This window comes from Enhydra lutris, unplaced genomic scaffold, assembly GCF_002288905.1.
Source record: "Enhydra lutris kenyoni isolate GAN:26980312 unplaced genomic scaffold, ASM228890v2 scaffoldscaffold145, whole genome shotgun sequence".
Classification (NCBI taxonomy): Eukaryota; Metazoa; Chordata; class Mammalia; order Carnivora; family Mustelidae; genus Enhydra; species Enhydra lutris.
In genome coordinates this window covers 199439-220071 of record NW_019154229.1, presented here as the reverse complement: position 1 = coordinate 220071, position 20633 = coordinate 199439, and the positions used below count along the sequence as shown (strand labels likewise).

At 45.2% G+C, this 20633-nt stretch overlaps 1 protein-coding gene and 2 pseudogenes across 1 annotated transcript; 1 reads left to right on the top strand and 2 right to left on the bottom strand.

Moving 5' to 3' along the window:
• The first annotated feature begins 1674 nt into the window (after nucleotides 1–1674).
• Nucleotides 1675–2435, top strand: LOC111140025 (annotated as a pseudogene).
• A 4113-nt stretch (nucleotides 2436–6548) lies between these two features.
• Nucleotides 6549–14497, bottom strand: LOC111140024. Its single transcript, XM_022492411.1, has 5 exons — nucleotides 14434–14497; nucleotides 13831–14227; nucleotides 8871–9001; nucleotides 8561–8638; nucleotides 6549–7003 (listed from the first exon to the last, which is right to left on the bottom strand). The coding sequence occupies exons 1-5, from the start codon at nucleotides 14480–14482 to the stop codon at nucleotides 6549–6551; spliced, it is 1110 nt and encodes a 369-aa protein (XP_022348119.1). The 5' UTR covers nucleotides 14483–14497.
• Nucleotides 14498–19266: 4769 nt separating this feature from the next.
• Nucleotides 19267–20626, bottom strand: LOC111140033 (annotated as a pseudogene).
• Between the last annotated feature and the right edge of the window lie 7 nt (nucleotides 20627–20633).

Sequence of the window (20633 nt, the reverse complement as noted above, 5' to 3'; positions counted from 1 at the left end):
TCAGCACCCAAGTCCCTCCATAGAGTTCAGGGTTTACTTTCAGTGCCATTTTTACACATAGTTGTCTTCCAACTATGGTATAAAATCGCACTCTAGGAGGATGTCCTAGAAGATATTCAGACAGAGATTTGTTGTGTAATCTTGCCTGGACTTGCTTGTATTCAGTAACTCTTCAATTCAGTATGACCTTGGATTTGATTTACCTGAGATCTAACAGAACTACAAATTCTATTCCTTCAGTTTCTCCAGGATTTTGTCTGCCTGACACTAACTTGAGTTGTGAGGTAATTTGAGGTTGACACAACACTCACCAACACCTGACTAACCCCTACATCAGGCTGACACAGGCAGAAACATCAGGTTATGTCCCAACTTTAATGAAGGATGGTTGATAAACTGATGCCCCAAGCCACTCTGACCCCATATGGTGTTCCACAGTGACTGTGCTTCACCGAAGACCTCAGAAATTGTCCGTCATAGGTACAGGTGACCTCAAGTTGTTAGAAGTTTTATTCCATCCTTGTCATTCTCATCTACAAAATCTCATTTTGAACTACAGACTCAAAGCTGCAGACAGTGAACATAAAAGCCAAGAGAGACAAAAACTTCTCACACAGAGCTAACAAGGAACCAGAACCTCTGACAGAAACTGGTTACACATGATGATGGGAAGGGGAAACATTGTTTTCAGGGGATATGGGAAACATTGTTCATTCTGTCTCATCCTCTTAGACCATGTTGATTTACGAAATCTCTTTGATCTGGTGTGTGTGTGTGTGTGTGTGTGTGTGTGTGTGTGTGTGTGTGTGTTTGTGTGTGCCATATCTAATAGGCACCATATAGTGTGTTTACATGTCTATCATCTGTCTGTCTTGTCTCTCTATATATCTATCCATCCATTAATCTCTCTGGGGAGAGAGAGAAAAGTATGTATGACAGGTTACACACCGGACTGTAACCAACGGTTACCCCAAACATCATATTCACTGCCCGAGGCATAAAATTCTGTCTTCTCTCCTGTTCTATTCTGCAGGACTATGAGTTCTCCTGCTGCAAGTGAGAGATTCTTCTCTACCTGTCACATTCTTCTTACAATCATATTCTCAAAAACTAGATAATTCATGAGGTCCCAGGGTGAGTTTAATTCATTAATAAATCATTATTAAATTGTCTAAAGCCATTAACCTGGAAACAGCAGATCCCAGAGACTCCTGAACCATCTCCAGTTCATCCTGGGATCTGGAGATCACTGGCTAATCAGCTGGAGTGGGAGTAGGACCTGTTTCCTTCTGGACATAAGCTGATAGGAATCCAGGCAGGATGACCATTCACCTGCCAGAAATGGGCTCTGGACATATGTATCTGTAACATCAAGGTCTCTGGAGCTTTCTCAGAAGGCAGGGCTATGAGCACTCTGTCCTGCCACAGATCCTGATTATCGCAGGGAGATCCTGCTTCCTACAAAGGCAATAGGGAATTTGTCTCTGTTAGTTTCCCTCCAAACACAGCAGACATTTTAAGCTACTGCTCTCCCAGGAGAGGGACCTGCACCCTGCCTTTGGTGCTTTCCTCTCTGCCACGCCCACCAAGGGATTTGCATATTGTCCCCTGGGGAGCACCCTTTCTTAGAAGTCTGAGATAAAGGTCAGCTCTGAGCTCATGTTTACTTACTAGGACTCATCAGTTCAGCTTCTCAAAATGAGGTTCCCTTCTCAGCTCCTGGGGCTGCTGATGCTCTGGGTCCCAGGTAAAAGCAGAGGCGGGGTTGGGGGGGAGGAGGTAGGAGATTGTGGTGGGGATGGTAAGCAGTCTGGGTGTTTTTAGTCCCTATGTGTGTTCTGTCTGGGGGTGAGATTGCCCTCCTATAGGTGAATTTAGTTTTGAGATAGTGAAAGCTATGAATAAACTAAAGGGAATGAAGAACAGTGCTTTAGTGAGATGCTGAAGAAAAAAAAAAAAGAAAGAAAGAAATGAGACCACTCTTTGTCCTGCAATTCTTGGATTATCCATGGAAATTGGATATATTTAGAGTAGGAATTCAATCACAAAATATGATTTAGCCTATATAATTGAAATTTAAAATAATAAAAATGGCTTATAATGTTTCTCCACAACCTGTACTTATCTCTCATTAATTTAGGATCCAGGGGGGAGGTTGTGATGACACAGACCCCACTCTTGCTGCCTGTCACCCCTGGAGAGCCAGCCTCCATCTCCTGCAGGGCCAGTCAGAGCCTCAGACACCATAATGGAAACACCTATTGGCACTGGTACCTGCAGAAGCCAGGCCAGTCCCCACAGCTCCTCATCTATGAGGTTTCCAAACATTTCACTGCGGTCCCAGACAGGTTCAGTGGCAGTGGGTCAGGGACAGATTTCACCCTGACAATCAGCGGGTGGAGGCTGACGATGTGGGGGTTTATTACTGCGGGTGATTTACACATGATCCTCCCACAGTGGTTCAGGCCCAAACATAAACCTCTCGGTTTGGCGGTCCCCACTGGGCACATGTGTTGCCTGAGCAGGGAGCAGGCACAGCAGAAGGTCTGAGCTGGCGTCAGAGGTAGGTGCTGGGGAACTCAGGAGAGTAACATGCAGCTGAGTGCTCTGGACTGAGTCCTGACCTCTGGGCACCAAAAGCCTCAGCAGGGCACAACAAGGTCCAGATGGAGATGATCATCCTGAGTGCAGAGCAGTGAACTGCCCGGGAAAGGCACCCTGAACCTCACCCTGACCCTCCTGGCATGTGTGTCTGGGTCAGGGACAATTACTCAGCCTAAGCGTCAGAAACATGAAGCATATTTGTGGCAACACAATTCCATACATTTCTGAGCTAAGAAATTCTGTGATATTTTCAGTAGGATAATATTTAATATCCTTCAGAATTTATTATTGCTTATTTTCCCACTCTCTGAATTTCTTCTTTCCCAGTTACACTAACTGTTTTTGTGCTATATTCTCTAGATAACATTCTATACACACTAATCACACAGGAAATATGTCTGAGAATGATTAGTGAACCTTTTTATTCAAGCTCCCAAAAAGACTTGAAAACCCATGGCAGATAGAAGCTCCTAATCCTGTAAAGATGATGTCCATATATACAATGAAATTTTACTCAGCCATAAGAAGAATGAAATCTAGCCATTTGTGGCAACAGGAATGGACCAGTAGGATATTATGTGAGGTGAAATAAGTCCAGAGAAAGGCAAACATCATATGATTTCATTTATATGTAGAATCTAAAACGGAAAGCAAAACAAACAAACAAAAAAAGCAGAAAGACCCGTGAATACAGAGACTAAACTGGTGATTACATGAGGAGAAGGGAACAGGTAGGAGGAGAACAATGTGTGAAGGAGATTGGGAGGAACTGGCTCCCAGTTATGGAATGAGTAGGTCACAGGGATGGAAGTTACAAGGAAGGGAATATAGTCTATGATATTGCAAGAGTGTTGTATGAAGAGAGACGGTAGCTACACTTGCAATGAGTAGAGCATAGCATACAGATATGTCAAAAAAGAATTATGAGAATGCTTCAGGGAATTTAGGATCTCGGTTTTCAAAATTGCTACGGCAATGTAAACTAAATAGCCACAGTCCTAGAAGTAAATGTTAAATTTAAATATTGTCACATTTGATGAAGAGCACTATTTTATATGAAGTTTCATACTGAACAATCTTTAATAGGACAATTTTAGGATTAGTTATAATTGAAGGGATAGAGGTGGAATGTAATAAACAGGTGTTTTGAAGTGCATGCAAATTATGGAGCTACTTTCAGTTTCATGTTTTATATCTACATATTGCAAGAAATGTCAGAAGAAACATTAAGATATCATTGTATACATTTGTATTTAATATTAAATCAGATTTACACAAAACTAATTTGTGTGAAGAGCTAAGTTGTTTTTTTAGAAATGGTTCATCATGTCTAGACATATTAAAATTTATAGTTCAAATAATTATTCAGAAAGGCATTGTAATGTCATCGTAGACTATAAAATATTCCGAACCACTCCAGGATTTTTCTTTTACATCAGAAAAAAACCTTTTCAAAATTAAAAATTATCGAAAAATATTTCAGGTCTTGTATTTGACAAAAGACAGTGTTATTTGCAATTATATATGGAAACTGAGTTTGCTAAAAGTACAAATTTTGATGCCATAATAAGTGAAATTGCAGTAAAGCAATCCAGAAAAATCTTATACTCACTCAATATATCAGATCAATAAAGTCTTATCATCTATTATACATATTTATTGTATTATTTTAAATTATAATACACAAATATTATTCTTGCAAGTTCATCTGCCTGGAAGTTTATCACAAGCTTATGGTAATATTTGCAAGTTTATTGCCAGTATTATTTTGCAGTTCTAACACACAAGTATTATTTCTGCAAATACTTATTTGTCTCTATTTGTTCTAGCCCTGGGGTCCAAGAATTTCAGCCCTGCTGGCCAACAAAACCAGGTGGTCAGGGGGTTCCGGGGCACCAGACAAGTGCACCAGCTCTTTCCAGGAAGACACCAGGGACCTGGAGCTGGGCAGACAGAGAATGCAGAGTGCAAACACAGGCTTCCCCAATTTCCAGGGAGGAATGCAGTCAGTCCATAGATGTGTTCTGAATTGGAAGCCTAACTGTCAGGCAGCAGCCTTTAAGATCTGAAAATAGGCTTCTTTGAGCTTAAGACTGGGAGGTGGGCAGTTCCGTCTGCTCCCTGTTTCTTTGTTTACTGTTGTCTTGGGGGGTCTCCATGCACCGTCCCCCTGGCTTCCAGATCGAGGTGTTTTGGGGCCAATCCTCAGGTGGAAGTTTTGTAAGTTAGGGCACTAGAAGTTGGGTCCAAACCCTTTGCTCTTCAGGGAGAAGCCGGGAGTTACAAGATCCCTTCCAATGGTATATGGTTCTGTTGGAAGTGGAGTTCATGGCAAGAATGTGTCCCAGCTTTGTGCACGTGTTTCAATGTGGGTATGACCTCTTTAACCCAATATGTAGGAGTCCCTCTGCTAGTTTCTGGATGTCTCACAGTGGGAATGTCCCATGTGTAGCTGTAGGTTCCACATATCCATGGGAGGAGGGGAATTCAGAAGCCTCCTGGAACACCGACGCCAAACAAGAACTTCTTTTTATTTGGATTCCTATGGAAGATGTTTGGATCAAGGATTTAAAATATTTCCTCCTTTTTTGTTTTAGCATCATTAACACATAGAGCTATCCTATTTCAGCTGTACAACATAGTGATTCAACAAGTTTGTACATTATTCTATAGCCATATCTGTTACTATATAGTACTATTACAATACCATTGACTTGATTCCTTATGCTGTAAATAAATAAATAAATAAATAAATAAATAAATAAATAAGTATATCTTCTTTCTGAACTTTTATTTTTCTGGAGAGCTGGTTGTCCCACATTGACTAGCACAATAATGGTGCAATGTAGGCTATCACTGTTTTGTCATTGTTCCTTTTTTTCTGTTTCTACCACTACTTTATTTCTACCAAAAAGATTTTTAATCCTAATTTTTAATCCTAATCATGTCCCAATAGTTCATTTTTTGCCTTTGTTTCCCTGGCCTTTGGAGAAACATTCAGCAAGAAGTTGCTGTGGCCGAGGTCACAGAGGTTGCTGCCTGTGTTCTCCTCTAGGATTTTGATGGATTTCTGTCTCACACTAAGGTCTTTCATCCGTTTTGAGTCTATTTTTGTGTGCAGTCTAAGAAACTGGTCCAGTTTCATTCTTCTGTATGTGGCTGTCCAATTTTCCCAACATCTTTCAATGAAGAGATTTTCATTTTTTCCACTGGGTATTCTTTCATGCTTTATCGATGATTACTTGACCATAGAGTTGAGGGTCCATTTCTGGTTTCTCTATTCTGTTCCATGGGTCTGTGTCTGATTTTGTGCCAGTACCATACTGTCTTGATGATGACAGCTTTGTAATAGAGCTTGAAGTCTGGAATTGTGATGCCGCCAGCTTTGCTTTTCTTTTACAGCATTCCTTTGGCTATTAGGGGTCCTTTCTGGTTCCATATAAATTTTTGGATTATTTGTTCCAGAGGAAGATACAAATCAGCAGGGTGTGAGTAAGGAGATCCTGGCTTATAAGTCTCTGTGGTCTTTCCATTTGTGTACATTAGGCGGGCATAGGAGAGGGAAGGTTCTCAGTGCTTTTGTAACGTGTGTGTACATCTGGTCCAGGGCATTATTTATGGGTTCCTGTCCAGACAGTTTTAATCCAATCCCATTAACAAAGAAAGCCTTATGGGGCAGTGCAGAAAGTAACTTTGTTATAAGAATGGCCTAAGTAGGGGGCAGGCACCTGGGTGGTTCAGTCAGCTAAGTGTCCACTTTCAACTCAGGTCATGATCCCAGGGTCCTAGGATCAAGCACCATGTCAGGCTCTCTGCTCAGTGGGGAGCCTGCTTCTCCCTCTGCCTGCCCCTCTGCCTACTTGTGCTCTCTCTCTGGCAGGTAAATAAATAAAAATCTTAAACAAACAAAAACAAAAAAAGAGTAATGTTCTGGAGGAATGGCATCACACCTGCACCTTTCCCTTCACAACCCAGGCTGCCGCCAAAACGGAGCCCTTTGAGAACCAACCCATTACCCAGACCCTGCTCCTCCTCTTCCCTCTGAAATCCAAGCGTCTTCTACAGTCAGCCAAGCCCAGGCACCACAGATAGCCATGGTGAGGTCTCCCAGACTCAGAAGCAGAGACCATGACCTTCAGGGTATCAGAGGGAGCACAGCTGGGCCCACAGCTGGAGTTTTTGTTGCTGTTTCCAACACTGTGGGTAGGTGGTTGCCCCCTGCTGGCAACAGTAATGGGCTGCACCTTAGGTCTCCAGAGCCTCTGAGGGTGAGACAGTTGAGTTCCCACCCACATCCAATTCCAAGGGTTTTGTGGTTGCAGAGGAAGAAGCAAATCAGCAGCTCGTGGGTGAGGGAGTCCTGGCTTAGAAGTCCCTGGGGTCCTTCCACCTGTAGAAGCTAGGCAGGCAGAGGAGAGGGAAGGTTTTCAGGGCTTTTGGGAGGTGTGTGGACCTCTGGACAATGGCATCACTTCCACGTACCTGTCCAGACAGCTTAATTCAACCCCATTACCAAAGAAAGGGGCAGTGTGGGAGGTGAATTTCCTCTGTGGTAAGAATTTGCTGTACATAATTTCCATCAGCAAATTCCATTCCCCACAGGTACGCCTCCTCTTTCCCTGGACGCTGCTGAACTGAGCCCTTGTCCATATATTAAGGTCTCTGTAAAGACCTCTGAACCCCCAAAGCATAGGGAAACTAGAACCTCAGTGTGTGATCTGGAGCCTAGATATATGCAAGGATGTTCCATGAATGACAGGCACTGGCTTACTCTACAGAAGAGAACCTGCCCCCTCCCACCTAGAAAACTGAGCCAAAACATTTACCTTTCCCTCTGAAACTGAATGATACATAGCCCTTGGCTCATTAGCATGACAATACATTTAGGTCTCTACCCCATGCTGGTTTTAAAAGGATCCTAAGTTTTGAGGGGCTAGAATATATTTTCCATTGATTTCCACTCTAATTTTTGTATTTCCTTCATTCTACCTGCTTGGATTTTGTTTCCTCTTTATTTTCTAGGTTCTTAGGGTAGGAGCTTGGATCATTCATATGAGATGGTTCCTTCTTTCCTAATTCAGGCATTTTTCAAATTAGATGTCTAATATTATCTCTTTAACAATTTATTAAAAATTTAACACAAAGTTGAGAGAAACATTGGCTATTTCTTCAGTTGGGAAGCAACAGGAGAAATATGAGAAGCTAGAAGGGAAACATGGCCCTGAGGGGTGGATCTGATGCTATTCATGATCCATTACCTGGGGAGATTTTGTATTTGATGTCCTCAGCATTGGAGACTCTTTTGAGAAAGGAAATGGAAATAAGCAAACAAAAATGCCTTATGTAAGTTCAACAGTTGTAGCAGACAGACCATGGTGGAGGGGGGGTGAGGGAGCGGGGATGGCAGCATGACAACTCCATGGTCTCCCATTCAGTGTGGGCAGAGCCTGTGACTTCCTTTGAGCCCATGCAATCTTGCAGAGGGGAAGGGATTTGGCAGATGTAACTACCACCCCAAATCAGTTGATTCTGAGTTAATTAAAATGGAGATTATGTGGGTGGACCTCACTAAAATCAGGACAAAGACCTTAAGGGAGGAACTAAGATCTCTCTCTTGAGGATGGATTTCCCCTTGCTGCTATGATTAGTAAGGATCTCACATGTCAGGAACTTTGAGTGGCCTCTAGGACATTGAGGTGACCTCCGTCCTGCAGCCACCAAAGGTCAGGACCCTTAGTCAGATAGTCACAAACAAAAGAATTCTTCCCACGACCTGAAATGACCTTGGAAACAGATTCTTCAAGCCTCTGGATGAGAAGGGACCAGGCCGGGACCCCAGACACTCAACTGGATGCTTTATAAATGAGGATTCTCGGACGCTGTCCTGATTTTTGTTGATACTATATAACAAAGTGGGTAATGCCCAAAATATCACCAACTTTCTGACTGGTCTTACAGGAGATGATGGCCCTCTGCCCTGGCGACACGGTCAAAGAGGCTGGACACTGAATCAGCACAATGTCTCCAGTGCAGCCTGGAATGAGAAACACAAAATTTGACAGAGGTACTGAGAGAATCTCAGTGGAGGCCCAAGCACTGATGACCTTGTAGTTAGGGTCATGGACAACACTCTGAGGAACCAGAAAATGAAATGTAACTGGGCAACTGGAACCCCACACCAATTGCTTGAATTCCAGCCACCAAGAACTCAGGGACACGGAAAGCATCGAGTTTGCCCACCATTTCTCTGTGTGTCCCCCTCTCACCTGAAGCCCAGAGCAGCATGATCCATAGCAGGGGAGCCACAGACCCCATCTTGGAGAGCTGGACTAGAGGCTGCTCCTCGGGGGCCCTGATAGCTGCCTTTAAGGATGTTGAGAGCAGCCTGGGGTTTTGTCTAATGACACAACATGCAAATCAGCTCAGAAGAAGTTCAGGTTGTGCCCAAAGAGCCATGTGCTCTAAGAACACCCTGTGGGAATTGAGGTCGCAAGAAATTTCCATGTGTAGCTCAAGCATGGCCCAAGGGATTGGGGGACCAGTTTCTTAAAACTTTGCAGCCTCTTTGGAGAACAGTGTGGAGATTCCTCAAGAAATTAAAAATAGAACTTCCCTATGACCCTGCCATTGCACTACTGGGTATTTACCCCAAAGATACAGATGTAGTGAAAAGAAGGGCCATCTGTACCCCAATGTTTATAGCAGCAATGGCCACGGTTGCCAAACTGTGGTAAGAACCAAGATGCCCTTCAACGGACGAATGGGTAAGGAAGATGTGGTCCATATACACTATGGAGTATTATGCCTCCATCAGAAAGGATGAATACCCAACTTTTGTAGCAACATGGAAGGGACTGAAAGAGATTATGCTGAGTGAAATAAGTCAAGCAGAGAGAGTCAATTATCATATGGTTTCACTTATTTGTGGAGCACAACAAATAGCATGGAGGACATGGGGAGTTAGGAGAAGGGAGTTGGGGGAAATTGGAAGGGGAGGTGAACAATGAGAGACTATGGACTCTGAAAAACAATCTGAAGGGTTTGAAGAGGTGGGGGGGTGGGAGGTTGGGGGAACCAGGTGGTGGGTATTAGAGAGGGCACGGTTTTCATGGAGCACTGGGTGTGTGCTCATTCAAAAACAATGAATACTGTTATGCTGAAAATAAATAAATAAATAAAGATTAAAAAAAAGACAAACAAACTTTGCCTCCTAGTCTGAGATGCCACTTGGGGGTGTGCCCTGGGCTTTCCTACTTCAAGGATATAGGTTATTTCAGGAACACTTTTTTTTTTTTAAAGATTTTATTTTTTATTTATTTATTTGACAGAGAGAGATCACAAGTAGATGGAGAGGCAGGCAGAGAGAGAGAGAGAGAGGGAAGCAGGCTCCCCGCCAAGCAGAGAGCCCGATGCGGGACTCGATCCCAGGACCCTGAGATCATGACCTGAGCCGAAGGCAGCGGCTTAACCCACTGAGCCACCCAGGTGCCCCCAGGAACACTTTTAATCACTAGAATTACCACAGTAATGTATTTCAAGTTGTGATTATTGTCATGAAGAGAAAGCTGTGGGATTATAAAAGAGTGAACTAGGGTGGCCTGGTTCCGATGGGGAGAGGAAGTTGGCCCCCCTGAGTAAAATACCTTCAAATGAAGTCCTGACATGTCCTCAGGACCTGGACAGGGTTAGAGGGCTGAGCATGGAACCTTGGTGAAGGCTGGGAACAGACACTAATCAAGGAACTTGCCTCAGTGTGGATAAGCATGGGGCTCTATCTGCTCAGTCCTAGAAACCAATGTCCTGTCTTCCTGAAGCCCTCCCAGGCAGAGCAGTCACTCCTGCTCAGAGTGGAGAACCCCCTGTGCCCAACTTCACATTCACCCTGCTTCTAGCATTGATGTGTTGTGTGCAGGTACCGTGACAAAGCCCAGAAGACAAACCCATGTGAATCCCAGCTCCCAGGACAAGAGCACATCCTCTATCACCTCAACAACTTTATCATGAACTAATTCTTCATCTTCTACAAAATGCCCTCCCAAGTGGCTCCCAGTGACTTTTCCCAGACAGGAGCAGACTGAGCCATATGGGACTTACCATCGCCTAACTGATCATTCTAGTTGTTTGTCATCTGTCAGGGAAAGGCCCAGGCAATGGCAGGGTGCTCAGGCTAGTGCCCGGCAGGCAGCACCACCAGGTATCACCACGACACTGGACTCTGCAAGCTCTGCATTTGTCCTCCATGGGGATTTGCATCAACCCCCCACCCTTATTGCCTCCACCACAGGCCTGATGCTGCTCACTGGGTCTTTTCCATGGAGAAGGTATGAGCAGCCTTGGGAGGATGAGAGGCAGCCTAATGGTGCCAGACCCTCAGGCTCCTGCTCTTATGGTCCAGGTGAGAGAATGTCCCCAAGTTAAGAGTTCTCTCAGGGGAGACCCTCGTGCTTCCTGAGAAGAGTGGTATTGGGAGGGGACAGGAAATGAATGCCACCAACCGTACAGGCTTGCTTAGGGCCTGGCCTCAGCTTGGGAGGCCCACTCTGGCCCTACTAGAATCACAGCATCTCCGCATCAGCCCAGTATGCCTCTGATGGCAGCTTCCAGTAGGCACATGACACTCTCCCAAGCTGCCAGGTCCCTGGCCATTCCCCAGGAGAGAGTCTCCATCAGCTGCAGGGCCACTGAGAGCACCCTCCACATGGCCAGGAAGCACTGCTTAGCCTGCACCAGCACGGGCCGAAGGCCCTTATTTACCTCCTTTCCACCTGAGTTAATGGGGTGCCCGCCCATTCAGAGGCAGCGGCTCTAGGAGAGACTTGACTCATAACATCCACAGCCTGTAAGCTAAAGACAATATGGCTGACTTCGTTCTTACAACATAAGGAAGTACTGCCACAATGACAAGACCCCACATCAGACTTCAGCCCTCTCTCTGGGTCTCCTGCTAGTCACAACAGCCCCAGTCTGGCCCTCTCCACTCACATCCCTTCCTCCCTTCCCATTGCCTCCAACAGCGGTCCCCATGCAGAACCTCCTCTCTACCAGATGTTTGTAGTCTCCTTCTGCTGAGCACTCCTATTTCCTGGCTTTGTCATTCAAATTTTAATCCATCAAAAAACATCTTAGGAAGGAGAAAACACTAGATCTCAGTCTATCCTTGTGCTGGAACCAATGCACATTATTCTTTTCCCAACATAATTTTAACATTTAAAAAAAAAAGTCGTCTAGTGCAAAACCAGGAGCAAAGAGCAGGCTACTGTTGTCACTAGAAAACGTTTTAAATTTGGAAAGAACAGCAAAGGCAGATTATACGAGGGTGGCAAAGAAAAAATATGGAAGACGGGAGAGATAAAGGACTCACCACCTGGACACCTTCTGCCCTGATGCTTACCCACCAAACCACTGAGATGCGCAGTAGCCCATGTCTCTTCTAAAAGCGCCCTGAGCTTTTGTGTTTCCCCAACAGCCTGCTCACCGAGCTTCTGTCACCCCTTCAGCCACTTCTAGACTTCTAGGCCTGCCTAGAAAGTGGAAGAACAATGTTTGAAATCAAGATAGGTAGACTACACCACTCTAATATCACTCCTTATTGCAGACAAACACCAGCCCCAAGGTCTCTCCTAGTTTCTGGAATATTTTAGTTCCCGCCTCCTAGAGCTTCTCACAGCCTGTCACAATTCCTGGTGGTTTCAGTGTACTCAGTATATGACCTTCTATTATCTGCTCTCTCAGTTCTTTGGCTGATCCTCCTCCAATCGTCTCTTACCCACCCAATCTTGAAGAGTCACTCTTATGGCCATGCCTTAGGTGCACCATCAGAAAATCATGACAAGTTCTCCACCATTACAATGCTGAGAATCTCAGCGGCACCTGGGTGGTTCTGTTGTTTGAGCCTCTGCCTTCAGCTCAGGCCATGGTCCTGGGGTCCTGGACCTGAATGCCCAAGGGATGACTTTAAAGAAAAACGTGACAAGTTGTGAAAAAGGGTGCTGAGGCACAGTGTCCCGTGTTCCTAAAGTGATAGGGTTGAAGAGTGAGGGAATCAGAGTGCCTGGGTGGCTCAGTCTCTTGAGCATCCAACTCTTGGTTTCGGCTCAGGTCATGATCTCAGGAGTGTGAGACGGAGCGGGTGTCAGGTCCCCACTCAACAGGGTGTCTGCCTGAGAGTCTCACCATCTCCCTCAGCCCCTCCTCACCAGCAATAAATAGAGAGATAAAATCTTTTTAAAAAATAGAGAATTACCTTTGTGAGAATGAGTACGTCTGGGAGAAATGGAGAAGAGAGAAAAGGGAGGTAGGAAAGGAGCTGGAGCAGAAATGAATGTGCAGGATACTGCCCAGGAAGGCTGGGAAACAGGGCTCATGGTAGGAAAAAGCAAGAGGGACACTATCTTCCACGTGGGAGATTCTGAATAGGAGAGCTCAAAGGTTTCATCCTGGGAAGTTTCAGAGTAGGAGGGTGATAGAGGGTGAAGAAAAGGGAATAAGAAAATAAAAGAGAAATGTCCCAGAGTCCAAGAGGAACAGGAAGGGAGAACTGACCCGCAGGGTGTAAAGTTCACAGCCCTTTGTCAGAGGCTAACGACAGATCTTCCTGACTCATTTCTGCCGTGTGACCCTGGAAAACACGAAGCTTCCTGGGGCACAAAAACTCCCGGCGGCATCCCTAAGACATCTTCACAGCATTCGTCTTCACTAACCTCCCACAAAAATGGATGCAGGTGGGATGCTTGGGTGGCTCAGTTGGTTAAGTGGCTGCCCTCAGCTCAGGTCATGATCCAAGCATCCTGGGATGGAGTCCAGCATTGGTCTCCCTGCTCAGAAGGGAGCCTGCTTCTCCCTCTGCCTCCTGCTTCCCCTGCTTGTGCTCTCTCTCTCTCTCTGGCAAATGAATAAATAAAGTCTTTTTTAAAAAAGGGATGGGGCGGGGCACCTGGGTGGCTCAGTGGGTTAAAGCCTCTGCCTTCGGCTTGGGTCATGATCCCAGGATCCTGGGATCGAGCCCCACATTGGGCTCTCTGCTTGGCAGGGAGCCTGCTTCCCTCTCTCTCTCTCTGCCTGCCTCTCTGCCTACTTGTGATCTCTCTGTCAAATTAAAAAAAAAAAAAAAAAAAAGGGATGGGGGATGCAGAGAAAGTCCGGTCTCTTCATTTTCTGCTGGGCCTTACAAGACCTTCAAGAAGTAAGTCAGGAGATGTGACTTCTCAGGCAGATAGGGGAATGCACATGTTCAGGGCTGAGCGAAGAGGAAGCAGCTGGTGCAGGAAATCCTCCATGACCCGTGGCCCCGAGGAGCAGGTTTCTGTTCGAGGCTGAAGCACTGTGGGCGGATAGTTATTATCCTGCTGGCAGTAGTAGTTTCCCACATCTTCGGCCTGGAGGTTGCTGATGGTGAGGGTGAAGTCTGTACCAGACCCACTGCCACTGAACCGGTCTGGGATGCCCGTGGCCCTCCTGGATGCACCATAGATGAGGAGCCTGGGAGCCTGCCCACATTTCTGCTGGTACCAGGCTACATTGCTGTAAACACTCTGACTGGCTCTGCAGTTCATGGTGACCTGTTGACCTGGAGACACAGCCAGGGAGCCTGGAGACTGAGTCATCGTGATGTCCCCATGGGCACCTGCAATCAGAAAAATGGTGATACAGACACACTTTATCCCAGTCATGCTGAAATATGTCATTGCAAACGTGCTTCCTAATGGTACCACATGGCAGTACATCATTGGGTCTATTTTGGAAATAACCAATGTTTCTCATTATGTATCTTAAAAAGTTGTTTAAAATGACACTACTCCAGAGGGAATATGGCACTTTTCAACTTCTCACCTGAGACCCACAGCAACAAGGATAGGAGGACCCGCCTCTGTGATCCCATCTTGCTGCCCCTGCCTGCCCGACGCAGCTCAGCTCACGTAGCAAAGGCCCCTTTAATACAGCCTGAGCCGCTGGTCTAAGCCTGGAGGAGCTTATGCAAAGCAGTCAGGGAGAACAGAAGCAAATCTCATAAGCAGTGGGTTGTGAAAGTATCCAGTGGAAATGTAAGGAGCCAAAAATAACTCCAAAATAGAGTTGTATGACAGGAACACCCAAAAGTCAACTCAGATGCTCTGAGAACAACTTAGTTCTAAAATGACAAACTGCTACAAGATCGAATGAAGAGCTTCCATTTTCAATTTAAAAATAACTTTAAGTGGGTTCAGTTTCCAGAAATGATGAGCGTGGCTCTTCATACCAGTAACAGTGGTAAAATCCCAATATATGCTGGGAAACAAATAATGGGAGGCAGGGAGGGGCAAAAGAATTGGAAGGCACAAAAAGAAAGTGGAGAATGGGGAACATCGAATTCTGAAGCCATTTTCTCCTGCCGGTGGGTAAGGGTGAGGTAAAAACTTGAGCTTGGGTCCCAGAGCTGTGCAAGGGCCAGAGAGATGGAAGAGATGGAAGACAGGCCCAGAATTTCCTCACTCAGGGAAACACATGGGACCCTCCTTGGACCTAGGGGAAGTCTGAATCCTGATTTTCAGTTATTCCATCTTTTCAGTTCAATATTTCTGTTTTGTGTTGATTTAAGCAAGAAATGATATCTAGGTGCCTTCAAGAAAATTCATTACCCACCAGGGGTTTGAGAAGTCAGCGCAGGGTTGCTTGGGTACCATATAAACTTCCCTGCACCTGTTCTTGTCCTGCTGTTCCTTCTTAAACAGAGGGAAGGGGGCAGGGGTGGGGTTCCCTTAAGACCCTGAGCATGCAGGCCTGGTGTGGAGGGTAGAGGCTGTGGAGGCGCACTGCAAGTACAGCTACAACACTTCTGCCATCTTTCCTGTGAGTGGGACAGATGCCTACGGCTTCGTCTGTCAGGGGTCACCCTGGGTATCCTTGGGTGCCCCTGGCCGCTGCACTGCTTCATGACATGAGCCATTTCCTAAACCCAGACGGAGCCTGTATCAATAGACCCTGCCTGGGGATCCACACCTCACCCTCACAAAGGGTCGATTGTACCATCACTCTGCCCCTCAATTTCCCCCTTTGATGGTTAATTTTATGTGTCAAGGGAAGTAGGCTAGGATGCCCAGTGGAGTGGTCAATGCCAGTTGAGATGTTGCTGCCGAGGTATTATTAAGTGTGATGAACATCTACATCAGTAGCCCTCATCTCCCGTGCTGCACAAAAGATTCACCACAGCCCTGTTTTGATTTCAAAAAGGAAAGAAAACTTTATTATTTTTATAGGAAAACTAATAGAAACAGAAGAGGAAAGGAATATGCACATACAGGAAGGGAATAGTAGGCAAGAAATGAGCATAAGGCCACTTTACCTTGTAGCAGGTACTTACAACACCCCTCAGCAGCTGGGGAAGCCCTGTAGGGACAGCCAGGCTGGAGTCCCAACTGAGAGGCCAGGGTGGAGTGTCCTCCCCTCAGGGGACACTTTTAATGGACCATCCCCACAAGGGCCATATTTATAGGGCAAATAACAGGGTTTGAAATGAAACATTTGTTCACTACGTGCACTTTGGAGCAAGCTGCATGTCCACATTATCATGTTTCTGTATTTTCAGGGAACCCAAGCTATGTGCATCTGCCTCCCCTCCCAGATCCCATTCTGGGGGGCCAGCCCTGCCTGGAGCAGGAGGGAATGGGAGACAAGGGTGTAGCTCTTGGCGTCCAGATCAGAAGGGCTGTACCTGAAGGCCGATATCCCTAATGAACATAGATGCAAAAATCCTCCACAAAATATTAGCAAACCAAATTCAACAATACATTAAAAGGACCAGATACCATGATCAAGTAAGGTTTATTCCAGAAATGCAAGGATGGTTCAGTATCCTTAAATCAATCAACATAATATGTCACATTAACAAAATTAAGGGTAAAAATCATAAGATTGTCTCAACAGATGCAGAAAAAGTATTTGATAAAACTCAGTGTCTAATTATCCCAAATAAATAAATAAATAAATAAAAACCCAAGAAATACCAAAGATTATAGAGGATATGGAGAAAGGGGACATGGATAGGATAAGAAGAAACGCCCTCAGTTGTTGTTGTTGGGGATATAAATTGGTACAGCCACTATGGATAACAATATGGAGTTTCCCCAAAAACTTACCAATAGAACTACCCTATAATCCAGCTATTCCACTTCTGGGTATTTGAAAATATATATGCACCACTGCGTCATTGCAGCATTATTTAAAACAGCCATGATATGGAAACAACCTAATGTTCACTGATGGATAAATAGATAAAGAAGATGTGTTATACATGTGTATGTACACAATGAAATACTACTCAGCCATGAAAGGGAAGGTAATCTTGCCATTTGGGACAATATGGATGAAACGTGAAAGTAATATGCTAAGTGAAATAAGGAAGACAGAGAAAGATATTATGTATAATATCACTTCCATGTGGAATCTGAAAAAGCCAAATACATGGAAACAGAGAGTAAACTGGTGGTTGCCAGGGACTGTGTGGTGAGATAAATAGGGGAAATATTGATCACAGGGTACAAACTTCTGTATATAAAATAATTTCTGATGGTCTCATGTACAGCATGGAGACTGTAATTAACAGTATTATATTGTACTTGAAGGTTACTAAGAGATTAGACCTTCAATGTTCTCAGCACAAAAAAGTAAATAAGTAAAAAAAAAAGGATAATTATGTGCAGTGAAGGTTGCATTAACTATCCTTATGTTGGTAAGCATTTCACAATATATATGTAGATCAAATATTCACATTGTGTAAAACTTAACCTTACACAATGTGATATGTCAATTATATCTAGAAAAAAAAGTGTTGACATCATTTCCTTTTGGCCCCCATGGTTTCTGAATAGAAATCCTCTGTTGTTCAAGATGTTTTCCTCTCTGGGTAAGTATGATTTTTCTCTTTCATCTTTTGATGTTTTTTTTTCCTTTTTCTTTAGTGCCCAGAAATTTTAATACGCTGTGTCTTGACATGTATTTCTTCAGGTTTATGTTGTTGGTTGTCTGATAAATGTGAAAATTTTTCAGCAATCACTTGTTCAAACTATTTTTCGTCTCCATCCTTTCTCCCCACTCTTTCTAGGATTCCAGTGGCACAAATGTTAGATCTTTTGTTTTGTCCCATGTATCCCAGATACTGTGGGGTTTTGTTGTTGTTGTTTCAATTTGGGGGTTTTGTTTTGTTTTGTTTTTAGCTTACTTTCTCTTTTTGGTTTAGACTGGGTAATTTCTTGCCTCTGATCTTTCCTCCTTTATCCTTCCACTCTCCTCCTTCCAGACCTTTCCTAGCCAGCCACCCCATAGGGCATCCATGTCTATACTACAGGCCACTTCCCCAGCCACATTAAGTCAATGACCATTTGTGCTCTTTGAGCATCTACTTACCAAACATCTTATTTCATTACAGTATGGTATGGGAGCTGTCCAGTTTAACTTATATCAACATATGATGGAAACGGGGCAGAACCTACAGTCCTTTTCTGCTGTTAGCTGGTTGGCAGGCCCTGTGACTTAAATCAAATGTGCTAAGACACAAAGACAGAAAGCTATTACAATGCAGTAAGAAGTTTTTATTATACGCATAGTCCCCTGGAAACAGAACACACAGCATGTGTTTTGTTTTGTTTTTTTTTTTTCAGTTGTCATTTATTTTTGGCTCTTGGGGCAATGTTATATTTTCAATATGAAAAAAAGCAAGTTCAACACAAAATAGAAATTTGAAGTGTAGGACAGGATGAAGCCAAGGGCAGGGGAGGGAATAGCAAAAGGAAAAAATGAGATGTTGCCAAAGATGGGAAGGTCTCCTTGTCCCCTCTCTGGAAGAATGATTCAAAAGATTTAGGTCGCAGTATAAACCTTTCTGTATATATACAGCAGAGCTGGGTGTTTGCTAAGAAAGGGTGGGGATGGGGAGGGTCTTTCTGGAGGCTAGTCCCTCTTCCCCTTCTTGGCCCCCTTCTCCAACCAGGGGAAAAGGAAGGAATCCAACATATGAAGGTGGTTATGTAGGAAAAGGGAAGGATCCTGCTTTAACAGGGTGGGGCAGACCCCTGCAAAAGAAACAGTTCAGGACACAGCTTGGAAGACGGAAAAAGAGATAATACTGTCAACACCTCTCCTGAAGCTGAGAGGAGCGGGGAAATTCCTGGAAATTAGGACTCAAGAGCCTGGACATCCCTCTCCAAAACTGCTCTAGAATAGAAAACCCTACCCCTTCCTTATAGGTACCTCTACTGCTATGAGGTAGCTTTGTTTCCTTTCCCCGGGGCTACCACATGGGCTTAGGATGGTGGCCATCTACTGGGTTTTAAGCACTTGGTTTTAGATGGGATCTGATGAGACCCAGCTTCTTGGAGAATTATCTTATAAAACAAAGGGAAATACCAACTGGACAGATGGGAGAAGGGGACACCGAAAGGAAATACAGGGTTACTGAGAATGGCAGAAATCTAGGTTTCCCAGAGTGGAAGAGAGGAGACATTCAACAAACAACAAGTATTTATTGAGCACCTATTATGTGCCAGGCACTGTGTTCTAGGACCATTCCCCTCCAAAAAAGGAAAAAAAAAAAGAGACAGAGGCAGAAAATGTAATTCTGAGGGAGAGGACAGGGCCAACTGAGGAAGAAGGCTGAGGGAATGGAGAAGCCTGAGGTGATGGTGCGCTGTTTTAGGCCTCCTCTTCAGCCTCCTCACCGAAATCCTCCTCTTCTTCTCCGGTGGCATCCTGGTACTGCTGGTACTCGGAGACAAGGTCATTCATGTTGCTCTCAGCTTCAGTGAATTCCATCTCGTCCATGCCCTCACGTGTGTACCAGTGGTGGAAGGCCTTGCGCCGGAACATGGCCGTGAACTGCTCTGAGATGCGCTTGAAGAGCTCCTGGATGGCTGTATTATTTCCAATGAAGGTGACTGCCATCTTGAGGCCACGAGGTGGGATATCGCAGACTGTTGTCTTGACATTGTTGGGGATCCACTCCACGAAGTAGCTGCTATTCTTGTTCTGCACGTTGAGCATCTGCTCATCTACCTCCTTCATGGACATCCGCCCACGGAAGACAGCAGCCACAGTGAGGTAACGGCCATGGCGGAGGTCACAGGCAGCCATCATGTTCTTGGCATCAAAGACCTGCTGGGTGAGTTCAGGCACAATGAGGGCCTGATACTGCTGGCTTCCACGGCTGGTCAGAGGTGCAAAGCCAGGCATGAAGAAGTGGAGCCATGGGAAGGGCACCATGTTGACGGCTAGCTTCCGGAGGTCAGCATTGAGCTGACCAAGGAAGCAGAGGCAGGTGGTGACACCACTCATGGTGGCTGAGACGAGGTGGTTCAGGTCTCCATCAGCTTGAGAGTGTGGAAGCAGATGTCATAAAGGGCCTCGTAGTCAATGCACTAGGTCTCATCTGTGTTTTCTACCAACTGATGGACGGAGAAGGTGGCATTGTAGGGCTTGACCACAGTGTCAGACACTTTGGGTGAGGGTACCACACTGAAGGTGTTCATGATGCGGTCAGGATACTCTTCTCGGATCTTGCTGATGAGCAAGGTGCCCATTCCAGAGCCTGTGCCCCCACCCAGTGAGTGGTCAGCTGGAAGCCCTGTAGGCAGTCACAGCTCTCTGCCTCCTTCCTCACCACATCCAGGACTGAGTCAACCAGCTCAGCCCCCTCTGTGTAGTGGCCTTTGGCCCAGTTGTTGCCTGCCCCAGACTGACCAAAAACAAAGTTGTCTGGTCTGAATATCTGCCCAAAAGGACCTGAGCGAACAGAGTCCATGGTCCTGGGTTCTAGATCCACCAAGATAGCACGAGGAACATATTTGCCACCTGTAACTTCATTGTAGTACACGGAGATGCGATCCAGCTGCAGGTCGCTGTCACCATGGTAGGTTCCAGTGGGGTCGATGCCGTGTTCATCACTGATTACCTCCCAGAACTTGGCACCGATCTGGTTGCCACACTGACCGGCCTGGATGTGCACGATTTCCCTCATTGTTAAAATTTATTTTAATTTTTTTGCTCGCCTCAAGGTGTGTACA

Excerpts from the sequence above, each read along its gene's own strand:
- LOC111140024 (XM_022492411.1), bottom strand. The coding sequence starts at position 14,482 with ATGGGATCACAGAGGCGGGTCCTCCTATCCTTGTTGCTGTGGGTCTCA. Across the intron at positions 14,228-14,433 it reads CTTGTTGCTGTGGGTCTCAG|GTGCCCATGGGGACATCACG; the intron begins GTGAGAAGTTGA and ends TTCTGATTGCAG. Across the intron at positions 9,002-13,830 it reads CTTCGCTCAGCCCTGAACAT|ACAAAACCCCAGGCTGCTCT; the intron begins GTGCATTCCCCT and ends TTGTGTCATTAG.